The following is a 13,825-nucleotide window of genomic DNA, read 5'->3' on the forward strand; positions in this document are numbered from 1 at the left end:
ATTTACAATACTGTAATATTGCATGGGGAGGGACAGGTTCAACAAAACTTGAACCCTTGCACAAACTTCAGAAAAAGGCTTTACGAATTTGTACATCTTCTCATTTCCTTGCCCATTCTCAACCAATATTCTTTAGACTTAAAACGTTGAATATTTTTGATATTCATACTTACCAAACTGCTATTCTAATGTTCAAACTAAAAAAAACAATATTACCTAGCAATATCTCTTCATTTTTTCAACAAAATAAGCATATTCATTCTTACAATACCCGACAAAGTTCAAAATTACACTATTCAAAAGTAGAAAATGATCGCTCACTGAGATTAATCCGTCATCAAGGTCCTCGGATATGGAATACTCTGAATGTGAATGTTACATCATGCAGCTATTTAAACTCTTTTAAACAAAAATGTAAATCAAGCTTGCTATCCACTTATAGTCACTAAATATATATATTTTTTTCTCTCTCTCTAATAATTGGATAATATGTATGTACATTGTGCTTTACCGGTATTTGATGCGTCTCACTCTTTGTGGCTGGTTCACTTGAAACTTTTTTTTTTTTTTTTTTTTCTCTTCATTTACAAATTTTAGAGTGACTTGTTCCAGGCACAATTGACTGGGCACAAATACCTCCCCCCCCCCCCCCCCATGCCTGTGTGATTGACTGTGTGGTGTGGATGTGTTTGTTTTGTTTTTGCTTTGTTACTCTGTTTAAACGCTTTTTTTTATCATCTTCTTTGTGTACACAATCTACTGAATTTTTGTTCCTGGGGGGAACATTTAACCCACAAGCTTTGCTTTTTAGTTCCCCCCTTTTTCCTCATCTACTATATTATTGTACATGAATTATGAAATGCATTTTTTTATGCTCTCTTTATGTATGTAAATATTTAATGACTAGAAATGCATTTATAATGTTATGTGTTGTAAATATGAATTTTTATTTTTTTTTACTGATATGGAAATAAAGACATTGAATTGAATTGAAATTGAATTGAATTGAATTGAATTGAATTGAATTGAATTGAATTGAATTGATAGTAGGCAGTATATAAATGCCTAATATAAGTAGTAGTATTTAAGGGTATCCAATTAGTACAAGGTTTCTAAGTTGCATCAAACATGGCTTTGTTTTTTTACTTTGATTTTTATGATACCTCACTAGGAGACTTGAGCAAAATCTTTTGGAGGAACTGATCGATAGGAATGAGTTTTTGTACTTACACACACATCCTGAGCTCCACAGAATTCTCACCATTTCGTCTAATAACCAGTTGGTCCAATTGCCATTTAGTCCACATACCATTTGGTCTAATTAGACTAAGTGTTAATTGGGCGAAATGAATAAAAATAAAACGAATATTAGACCAAATGGTTATGAGACGAAATGAAATGGTCATAGACGAACTGGTGATTAGATGAAGTGATGATTGGACCAAATAACTGGACTAAATGGTTGTTAGACGAAATGTGGATGGACGGAATGGCGTTAGACTAAATGAAGGTAGACCATGTAGTGAGTGGACGAGTTGACAGTGGATGAATTGGCAATTTACCGGAGCCCTTGGGGTGCTGTGCATTATTTATGCACATTAATTGCGATGACAGTGTAATATAAGAACATTGGCTAGAATTCGGCACAGTAATAACAAAAGTTGAGTATTAAATTGAATACAAGTAGGAGTTTACCTCTTAGTCTAGCAATTACAGGTAAAATTGGATAAATCAACCTTTTATAAGTCAAATATTTGCCCAAATAAAATCAATCTGTTTAGACCAGATTATACAAAATAAGTGTTACATACCTCTTCTAAGTCATATTTCTCCTTACAAATTTCTGTAATCTCAACAGGTTCACTTAGGCAAAGTTATCTAGACTTCGTAAAGATTTTATTTGATCAAAGCGGTCAAGAAGTAATCCATGACTTCACACAAACAACTGTTTACCTTATCTTGTGATGAATTAGGTGGCCCCAATTTTTCCTGTTTTAATAGGTTAATGTTACATTGACGTCGATTCGGCAGACTCATAACCATATGATAAGGGCGAACTCTGTTTTGGAGGCTTTTAATCAGACTTCAAATCTTGGGCTGGTCTTTTTTTCAGTCTTGCCTCAATTTTCAATGAAAAAAGGAGAACTTGCACCAATAATCTTGACTGCAGTACACTCACATTCGCTCATCGTTTTACTGATCGGGCCACACCAGTCGAGCTGATTGATGCGTTGGAAATTACGCTATATTCTGATACTGTGAATATTCATGAGGCGTAGTCTGACTAAATAATCCCTATTGGATACAGAGTCTGCTGAATCTATATATACCAATATAGTCTTAACCATTTTAACATTAAGAGAGTGAATTCCCTACACAGTACTCCATTATTAACAAATAATAAACTTGCATTATTTTGTCTACAAAGGTTGTATTTCAAGAGTAGCTAATGGGAATCAAAATGGTTGAGAAACTGCTTTCGACCTGATGATCAAGTCACCCAGTCAAGCTTAATAGGGTACTCCGGGTTCTAAAAAATTATATCAAACTAAAAGAGTAACATTCACTAAACAAAACGCTGAAATTTCATTAAAATCTGATAACAAATATAAACAAGGTTAGTGAATTTTAAAGTTTAGTAATATTTTGTGAAAACGTGTCTTCAAGAATATGTGAAAGGTGGACTGATGGTGTCATATCCCCACTTTGCTTTTTCTTGTTATTACATGAAATCATAATTATTTCATATTTTCATGTATGTGGGTTTTGTATGTCTCCCTTCTAACAAAATAAGTTGCAGTAATGATCAATCAATTAATTTTAATTCTTGGATAACAAAGTTTGAATAAAGATAATTTCATATAATAAAATACAAAAGAATAAGTGAGATATGACATCATCAGCTTGTTGATTGCATATTCTTAAAGATATGCATAGAACTGTTTTACCGAAATAAGGCAAAAGTTTAAAATGCCATAGCTTTGTTATTCCTTTTCAGATTTTGATAAAATTTTCAGTGTTTTGTTAGTCTGATTTGTCTTTATGGAGACAAATGTGGAGCGTTGTGGCCCAGTGGATTAGTCTTCTGACTTTGAAACAGAGGGTCGTGGGTTCGAATCCCAGCCATGGTGTAATTTCCTTCGGCAAGAAATTTATCCACATTGTGCTGCACTAAACCCAGATGAGATGAATGGGTACCTGGTAGGAATTTATTCCTTGAAATGCCACCGCGCTGTAAAAGGCTGCAGGGCTAAAGCCAGGGTTATGATATCCAAGTCCTTTGGAAGTGCATAGGGACATTATGACATGTGATATGCACTATACAAGAACTGCGTTATTATTATAATTATCATTTATATGTTCAAATCATATTATTTTCAGCATGGAGTACCCATTTAAAGTTGTGCTTAACTTATCAAACAGATCTTTTGAACATTAACCTCTCCCCCTCCAAAAGAATGCAAGGGGATGCTAGTTTTGAATGACAAACTCAATCTTCTCCATGATTGTTCCAATTCAAATATTTCAACTAGAATAAAAAAAGACACATTTGAAACTTTGACTAGAGATAATAGCCACAAACTTTTTAATAGGGTCCATGACATTTTGGCGTAAAAATTCCTTTACAAATATATATACAATATCACAGAAAATCAATTTTTTTCTCATGATACATTAACTTGGTGTTTTACGGGCAACATTAGAAGACTTCAGAAAACTACAAAACAAAGACCAATCATAATATTTGAATGTCAATCTTGATTAAGAGTGACTTTCCTTTGATCCATCCCAAAGCTCATAAGCAATGTCAAGGACAAAATGGGGGGAAATAGGACCAAAGTTGTTCTTGAGTTAGAAGTATATTCAATATCTGCATCTTTTACAAATATATTCAGGGCAAAATCAGTACAAAGTTTGTTTCAAGAAGTGCATTGAAAAAAAATCAAATTTTATTATAAATACAGTAAGAAGTTCATTTCAGACAAAAAAAGAAATCATGTCCTGCACTTCTTTGAGTGAAATGTATGTATTAGGATTTCTGGGGGGTGTCACAAAGACTGAAGTATGACTTAGAGTCGCACTTAAATACTGAATTGCGTACGGTATAAAAGGCTCGACTGCATTGGTCAGATCGTGTTATGAGGACTATTGCGTATCTATCAATTTAAGTGCGACTGAAGTCATACTTAAATCTTTGTGAAACACCCCCCTAAAGTTGGGATAAACATTGTAGGACCTGCTTCTCAAGCAATCCCGTAAAAAGATATCTATATATATGGAGGCATGGGCGAAAGTGCAACATGTCTTTGTGCACTGCACATGATGATGAATGGGACAAGCTTTAGAATGGAAATGGTGGAATTGTACAGAAAAAAAATTACATGACCACACGTTTTATGACTCGGATTCATACATAGAAGGGAATAATGTATTTAATACAAAATAAACTTGGTTCCTGCACTACAACACACAACATTCAAGCAACATTAGCCACATATGTCCCATTCCATATTGACTGAGAATGTGTTCCCTAATTACAAGACATACATTCCATGGTCAGATGCCTCAATACTGGCAGAGTAATTGAATTTTCTTTTAATTTTTTCTAACGATTTTAAACTAATAGAACACACACTACAAACCCAGAGAAGGCAAACGTTTATTCCCAAGTCTCTCCTCGCTGAGATTTTCCAACTAAGGCCACCATATCAATGGCCAACTGAAGAAAACAGAACAGCATACAGTTTGGAGCTAGAGGAATTTCTTCGGAGAGGTTACAGATTTATAAGTGTTATGTACAGGTGGGTGTTTCATAAAGCTGTTCGTAAGATAAGAGCGACTTTAAGAACGACTGGTGATCCTTCTTGTGGTAAATGGTACATTCATTGGCGATGGTTTAGTACGTAAAAAAGGTTCACCAGTCGTTCTTAAAGTCGCTCTTAACTTACGAACAGCTTTATAAAACGGCTACCAGATGTGAAGTTTCAATCAATCAACATTCCACTTTTCACCAATTGACATAGACTGTACTGATCTTCTTGTCTCCATGTGTATCAAGACATCACATGAATAAAATGGTGTCAAATGAAATGTACACTTGTCATTTAGTAAATGTCAATTAACTACTATTCCTAGTTCCAAAGAATTAATTATTACCTCTAAAATATAATTTCATCCCTGATTTCGGTAATATCTTATTTTCTATGCTGTAATGAAGATTGTGTTTCTCATGTAACTGTTCTATAGCATAATTGTAAAGTTCATGGGCTGCAAGTGAGGTATATTCCAACTACTTGTTGGGGAAAGAAATCAATTTAAAAAAAAGAGAGGGCACATTTCTCTAACCCTAAAAAAAAAGATAATTTTTAGTGCCATCAGTGAAAATGGGAAACATGTGTTGCACATTTAATAAGAAAATGTCACTTTTTTCTACAAGCAATTTTTGATGAAAAACCAAGTAATAGTTTTTTTTTTTTGAGGGGTGTTGCAAAGAGTTAAGTCTTTACTTACAAGTCATGCTTATGTGCCAATACAATAGAGGTGTTACTGTTGTGGCTCTTTGGATAAGTCTCTGGACTTTGAACCACAAGGTCCAGAGTTCATATCCCACCCCGGGACCTGCGTCCTTTGGCAAGGCAATTACATTTGCTTCTCCACCCAGGTGTAGTAAATAGGTTCCTGGTGGAAAGGAATTCTTTGAATGCTTGAACACCTGATCAGGGTAGCCTTGCTATAGTAGCCTGAGTAACTGGTGACTGGTATGTGGCTGTTTCTAGTGAAAAGGTGACTATTTCACAAGTCAGGAGCAATTCATTCAAACTTTCCTATCAAAACCTGAAAGTATTAAAGTAATGACAGAATTCAACCTTTTTTTTTTTTTTTTGGGGGGGGGGGGCATTTCAGAGTTTTTATACATCTTGGTGGAGCATGATGAAAGACATCCACAACCAGAGTTACATGTAGGTAGGAACCAGTTGATGGGAGTCCGAGATATGGCTATAAAAATACATGTACCTACCGAGTCCCATTTTTAGCAGTGTGAAAATGACTGGTTAAAATAGTTGTTAACTAGGAAAGTTTACACTTATTGCAATGGGGCTTAGTAGGAATGTACTTGCTTATAGCTTGAACCAATTCAGGCCAAATTATGTCTTATTATCATTCCTTTAGTATGGTTGCTATCATAATAACTCTTGCCAACTTCAACAAATTAAGTCATGTCACAAACATGTTCATCTAACCTGGAAGGAGAGCAGCAAACAAAAATCAATGTCATGAATATCTGGAGCCCTTTCACATGCTGACTACTGTAAAAACCTTGATTTTGATTGGCTTTTGAGCCGTTACCATGGTAGTTGGTAGTTCCCACAATAGCAAAGTTACAATAATCCTTAGTCCTTTATGCCCCAGAGCTGTCCCATTATAATATGCACAAACACACATCCCTACAAAACCATGAAGATATGAATTTCATGCGGGTATTCATAACTGAAAATAGTGTCGTAGAGAGCGAGTGAACCTAAAATCCATTGAAAAATCTGGAAGGCCAAAATGACAAGTTTACAGTACACACATGTATCTTTACTGTAATCATGTCAAACATATACAATTAAAGAATCCATTTCTAAAAAAGCCTGCAGTCATTTGCCATTCCAGAGAACAATGCATTTGTTTAATATAATTTACACAGGCATGTTAAAAAAAATTGATGTTTGATAGTGCCCGTTTTTTATGGTTGTTTTCAAAATGGCGATGGAAGTATTTGTTCAAAGACAGTTTCCTACCTGAATAATGGTATTATAATAACTCAATTTTATTCAAAGACGATGTATTTTTTAACTTTTGGGATTAAGTTTTTCAAATTTGAAATGAATTGAGTCGTAAAATTAAAATGGGTACATAGAGATGATTTTATTACAAATTTCTGAATTGTTCTTTCCTAATTTACAAATTTCTGAATTGTTCTTTCCTAATTACAGAATGATGGTGATTTGTACAAGATAAAGATGTTGATAACTAGTACTTCTTCCCATGTGATATACTTCAATGCGATTAGACTGGCTCAGAAGTGATTTAAGGTGGCTAAATGATATATGCAGCTTTGAAAGAAATAGACTTTTAAATCTGATGCCCTGAATAGTATTTGTCGAGTTTTGACATTACATAATGTAAAACAAAATACAAACACGATAATGGAAGGGGTTCATCTTCGAGGCAAATAATTCTCATTTTCTTATCAAATAAAGACCAGGTAAATTGCAATTACAATTATGATGACAAAAAGTGACCTGAAAACATATCATCTCCTCTACATATATTCCAGCTGGTGACATTTTTAAACAGAAGAGAATTGTTAGACTGAAATTATGACTTAGTTGATTTGTATGGTATATAAATATAAACATAACATACACAGATGGAATGTCAGAGTCATTATATAACATCATTTGACCAATTTCTCTTTCATACATGGAATATATCACAAGGGCATTGAAGAAAAGAAAGAGAAAAGACTGCAATGAATGACGGCCATTTGGGTAAATTGACACTTGGGGCCCCGTCTTACAAAGAGCTACGATTGATCCAATCAACTTTAAGTATATGGAAATCTATGAATGCAATCATTGTTTTTTCCTAAGGAAATTTGCACTATGTCCTTTGTAAGCAAAGAAAAGCACACTGAGTTTTCAACAACAAAAATGAATGTATGACTTTATATCAGATCTAGAAATATTTTTGAACAAACATGTATTTTAGATGGTGCTGGCTTTCCATAGTTGAGGTTAATAGGATCAATCGTACCTCTTTGTATGCCGGGGCCCTTGTCTACATGTGCTTCATACACTTCCTATTCGGTCTCACTCCACATGGTCTAATCCTTCGTTGTTTATAACTCCTACTAGCCATTTGGTCTTATTGCCATCTAGCTCATTCAGAATGTTGCCTTGTACCCAGTTAGGCTACTCCCACTTCCGTCCCATCTCCACTTGGTCTAACACCATCAAGTTTAAATACTTAATGGGTATTACAAGAAAACATTTGCAATCAATTGCAAAAATTCTGTTGCAATTTAACAATTCATAGATCAATTTTAACTGTAGCTAATCAGGTTACACCGATCGTTTCAAGAAGCAGATTAAAAATAAATTGCAAATTTGCAAATAATTCAATACTCATAATTGATTTTTAGAGAATGAAAATAGGTTTGTAATCGATCGCAAGTTTCTTGAAATACCCCAATAGATAAACTGTCTATTAATCAAATTTTCACTTAAGTGAAAAAATAATTATCTTACGAAGTGGGAATTCAACCATCTGGGTGTTATATTATACTAAGTGAGATTTGGACTAAGTGGGCTTTAGACTAAGTGTAGTACAGAGGAAATAACATTTAGACCAAATTTATAGTAGACCAAATAGGTTTAGCCTATGTGGTATAAGACTATATAAGAAGTAGACCAACTGACTGTAGACCAAGTGAATACAGACCACCATGTAGATCAAAGTTAAACAAACTTCTAAAGGGCAAACATACATGTATTCCTCGTCACAATTCAAAGCAACAAAGGCACATCTGATTTTTTTTTTATGTCGGTTCTAGGAAAGGAGATATTGTTGAACTATGTATCTATCTGCATAAGCAGATTTCTAGCATTCATCATAGATATGATTCTAACAATTTTTTTTCACGACAGTGCGACATGCCGTGATTGGTCATTTTGTATTCAAGCTACATGAGAACATAGTCAAAACCAATATTCAGAAGTGCATGAGTAAAGGTAAAATAGTCATTTTTATATAGAGGTAGGTAAAACTAGCATGGGGATACAAGGAGTGTGTGAGATGGGTATGATTCAAGTGAAAGGGGAGGGGGGAGCAAGGTAAAAAAAAACATGTAAGGGGTGGGATGCACAGGTATGAGGACTAATATCTCTGTGCAGTGACCACACAGGGGAGCCAAAAAATTTGTATTTTTGACATGTGCTTTCTATAGGGAGTTTTCAATTAGTATGTGACCTTCACAGGCAGATACTCTTTCTAAAAAATGCTCAGTGAGTTAAACAGGTTTGACTATACAAAGTTAGAAATGATTGCCAAGGTCATATCAGGAGCAAAGGCACAGATGTCTTTGTTAAGCCTTGTACAGTCACAAGATTAAAACACAGGTTTTGTAGTATTCAGACATAGTGAAACATTGCCCTTCTTATGTTCATAAATGCTTCAACCCTCAGATAATTGCCTGAGGTTGTGGAGACAACCAACAATATCAATTGGGAAAAAAGGATTTTCAGAGCATTTCTCTTTCAGATTTTATATCCAACAATAAAATACAGATTTTCATTTTCAATCATAATTCTATTATGATGCCATATCATGTTATATGTCATAACCATTTTAAATGGGATGTCACGGGCATGCCTGCATAACATTCAACAAACTTATTTTTAGAATATTTTTTTTGGAAGGATTGGATTCATCGTCAGTTTCTATTATCAGGTTACGACAGAAGGAAGTGTTCCGTCTCTGCAACATCTTGTCGCCACCTACCCTCCCTGATATATAAACTGTGTGAGAAGTTTTAAACAAAAATATCACTAAAGGTGATTAATAACGCAGCCCTAACACTGCAGCCTTGAAGAAATGACTTTAAAATATCTAGATTTAAGATTTTTAGTAGGGGAATATTTCAAGTCACCATGGATGTAAACCTTAACCAGTATGGCCCGTATTCTGAAGTCAGGTTTAACTTAGACCATGGTCTAACTCTGTGCTAAAGTTATGGGGAGCCAAAAGTTCAAAAATTCTGTTTAGGTTGTATATTTCTGATGTTGAGTATTTTGTATCCTTTTACTTTCATAATGAAGAAAAATACCTGAGTTATCATTCCCGGACTATTATGAACAATTTGGGTGCCATATGAGTTAATAATTTGAATGTGTACTGTTAGGGATTTTGTGCTCCAATTGGCTCTCTATAGTTAAACCACAATTTTAAACCAGGGTTTAATTTAAACCAGAGTTCAGAATACGGGCCTATGGGTGTATTATATCAAAGTCAAACAAACGAAACCAACTCCAAACCAAACAATGATGTGTCATTTGATATGATTGGTTGGTCAAGAGTTGATTTTGTTTGTGGGATTTTTACATTGCCCATTACACACTTAATGGCACAAAATGAACAAGTATAGCAATACATATGGTTGTCTTCCGGTGCTGCTTGAATCTGTATCATCGTCCATCCCATTTTATAGATCAACAAAACTTTGGTCCGAATCTTGACACAACAGAAAAAAAAACCCGAAAAAATTTGTTAAAAATTCATAGAAAACGAAGAGCATAATCATACGAAAACATCATTGTCACCTGCTGTCAATGTACAGCGACGTCTTACATGAATACTTGGTCAATGATATTTGATATATCTCTGTAGGAACACGATGTGATACTCATACAGTCGGCATCTAATCTCATCAAAGTTCATGGCCTGAACAGGCTGAAAACAACAAGAGTACCTATCCAGATAGGTTCCTCTAGTAGATAACTTCATAGACAGTTGCTTTCTTGTCACCTGATCCCGTCACAATGAATTTGTTGTCCACTGAGATATCACAGCAAAGAACGGACGATGACTCTTTGGACTGAAAGAGATGAGAAGTAGTATTAATTAGCATAATATTGTTAATTGTCTAATGCAGCGCTTCTCAACCTTTCTTTACTCGAGGACCACTTTGACTCTCAGATTTTTTTCAAGGCCCACCTACCAAAATTCTAAGAAAACGTCCAGTTTGATGAAAAAATGTTTCATGAAATTTGAACACACAGCTCTGAATCACATTTGAAACAAACAGTTTGAGAACTAATCTGCATTCGCAAATGTCCGGTAAATGGGCGACAATTGCATTAAAACCACCATATGATACCCAAGCGTGCTTTAGTTTTGTTTGACCCGCATAGACTGATCGGACATACCATGTTCGGACAGGTCTGTGAAATGTACTATACTTTTTCTCCCCCTTGAGCTTCCTGCGGCCCACCTGAAAGAGTCCTAGACTACTCAAACCTGACCAGGTTCTTCACCCATAATGCAACATTCTGAGCAGTTAAAGTCTTGTAATATAGGCCTACTTGAATGATTAATCAATGATTCACTACTCCATACATTTAAGTTTGTCGCCAAATCGCACAAGAAGTACTTTTCCTTTCAAAACAATTTGGGTACTAAGGTATATTTCAAAACTAGCTATAGCCTGAACTTATCATGGCCTGAAATCAGGTATAAGCCAGGGGAGCGTTTCATTAACAGTTTTGTCTGAACAAGTTGTCAGATCTGACAACTTTCCTTTATTCTAATTGCCTGATGAGCACTTTTAAACTGGTAACCGTAAGATAAACATGTCTGATGGCCTGTCCGACAAGGCCATTGCATGAAAGGCTCCCCTATAGACTGGCATCTCTGGTTCAGATCAAACAATAGTTCAGGATATGGGCCTACTTCTACAAGGAACAAAGAGAACTTGAATATTCCAAACTTTGAAAGGCTCACCTGAAATATGCTAGCGCCGTATGGAGTCCTCCAGGCATTGAGGAGGTTATCTTTTCCTGTACTGACAAACCATTTGCCGCAGTGAGCAAACTTGAGAGAAAGAACGCAGCTTTCGTGTAAATGTAACTGATACTTATCAGGCTTGGTGTGATGGAGGACTTCAACATTACTGCTCTCCATCCTATAACAGAATACAAAAATAAAATTGTTGTAATGTTTCGTATTAATTTTTATCATGGTCAAAAAGCTAAATGCTGCTTTTTCAACAAGGGTGCGAGCAATGCATAAAATTTTAAAATGCATATACAAATAAATAACAACAAAACATGATAAAACAAAACATTGTGAAGTAGGTACTAATCCAATGATTGGTTAAGAGCACATCTGTGACCAGGCATTTATTTGCTGAAGATATAATTTACTGATAACTGGTACTGGTATTAAGTTATCGTAAGTGTAATCTTTCCACAATTTTAGCACAGATTTGGAACATGGTCCAAAGTTAAAGTGGACTTTAAAATATGGGCCATGAAATTGAAGATTATATCAGGGTGACACAACATTTGCCTGGTTTGAATATCTCAGAAGGCATAGGGTTAAAGTTCGGACTGTAATAGAGTTTTTGGTTCAGATTAATGTAAAGATAAGGATTATGAATTTTTTTGTTTTGTAGATTTTATGCTTGGCTTAACCCTAAAAAGACTGGACTATTTGAGATGTATTGAGGACTGGGGGGGTCCATGATGGTCCCCCTTCTGATCTCGGCTGCCAATCGCGCGATCGCGCCAAAATTTGACACACACATTCTTCACCACATAAACTACAAGCCAGTAAAAAAAAAAATTCTGAATACAATTATTTTTTATTGTTATGAATAAAATATGCAAATTTATTCATGAAAAACATTTGCATATTAAACAACCAATTTCACTTCAAATTTTCTTTTTTTTTCTTCCAGATGTCACTTTGTAATGAAGTTTAAAGGTTTCCACAAAGAAAAATTGCAAAAGCCAATTTTTTCCTTTATTTCTTTTTGATTTCCTTGTTTTTTCATCTTTTGGTTTTTTTCTTCAATTAATTATTGCAGATCCTAAATTAATTAAGCAGACCAATTAAAACGAAAAATAATCACCCTATTATTAATTTCATCTCCCACAGTCTTTGTACACGAAGTAAAAAAATGAGCCATTTCCGGCATGACATTGTTTCGTAAAAAGTCATGTTGCATCGCATGCAATACCTGTAGTCGTGAATTTGATCTAAACAAGTGGAACGCCTCTGGCAGTCTCACCTGAATTACGCAATTCAATATAGCAGCAATGTTGCCTTTGAAAATTTCAGCTAATGAATAATTATTCACAGAAGAAAACACTAATATGATAATAAAAATTATGTCCATTGACCCCAAATGACCTTTGACCATGTGACCTAAGACATGCGCAAAACAATCATTCATACTTGATTACCCTTACGTCGATGTTTCATGAGCTAAATCCATAAACTTTCTAAGTTATGATGCCTATTCAAAACATAATCCCAACACGGACAGAGTTCATTGACCTTTAAATGACCTTTGATCTTGGCCATGTTCCTGAAACGTGCACAGGGTATTCAGGGATACATTGCTGCTCTTATGTCCAAGTTTCATGAACTAGATCCATAAACTTCTATAGTTATGATGACAGTTCCACAAATACCCCCAACATGGCCAAAGTTCATTGACCGTAAGTGACCTTTGACCTTGGTCATGTGACCTGAAACTCGCACAGGATGTTCAAGGGTACTTGATTGCTCTTCTGTCCAAGTTTCACCAACTGGATCCATAAAATTTTAAAGTTAGGATGACAATTCCTCAAATAACCCCAACACAGCCAAAGTTCATTGACCCTAAGTGACCTTTGACCTTAATCATGTGACCTGAAACTCGGGCAGGATCTTCAGTGATACGCTATTACCCTTATGTCTAAGTTTTATGAACTAGGTCCATATAATTTCGAAATTATGACAACATTTCAAAAACTTAACCTTGGTTAAGATTTTGATATTGATTCCCCTAACATGGTCTAAGTTCATTGACCCTAACTGACCTTTGACCTTGGTCATATGACCTGAAACTCAGGCAGGATGTTAAGTAATACTTGATTACCCTTATATCCAAGTTTCATGAACTACGTCCATATACTTTCTAAGTTATGACATTTCAAAAACTTAACCTTGGTTAAGATTTAAATGTTGACGGCGCCACCGCCGCCACCGCCGTCGGAAAAGTGGCGCCTAT

At 35.1% G+C, this 13,825-nt stretch overlaps 1 protein-coding gene across 1 annotated transcript in view; it reads right to left on the reverse strand.

The window, feature by feature from the left end:
• Positions 1–5,887: 5,887 nt before the first annotated feature.
• Positions 5,888–13,825, reverse strand: part of LOC129262521 (transducin-like enhancer protein 4) — a 57,902-nt gene continuing 49,964 nt past the window's right edge. The window contains exons 21-22 of the mRNA XM_054900648.2: positions 11,548–11,728; positions 5,888–10,642 (exon numbers count right to left, since the gene is read on the reverse strand). Of these exons, the coding sequence (XP_054756623.1) occupies positions 10,535–10,642; positions 11,548–11,728 (289 nt within the window). The 3' untranslated portion in view covers positions 5,888–10,534. The remainder of the gene's footprint in view (positions 10,643–11,547; positions 11,729–13,825) is intronic.

The sequence above is a fragment of the Lytechinus pictus genome, chromosome 5, assembly GCF_037042905.1.
Source record: "Lytechinus pictus isolate F3 Inbred chromosome 5, Lp3.0, whole genome shotgun sequence".
In the NCBI taxonomy this organism is placed as follows: domain Eukaryota; kingdom Metazoa; phylum Echinodermata; class Echinoidea; order Temnopleuroida; family Toxopneustidae; genus Lytechinus; species Lytechinus pictus.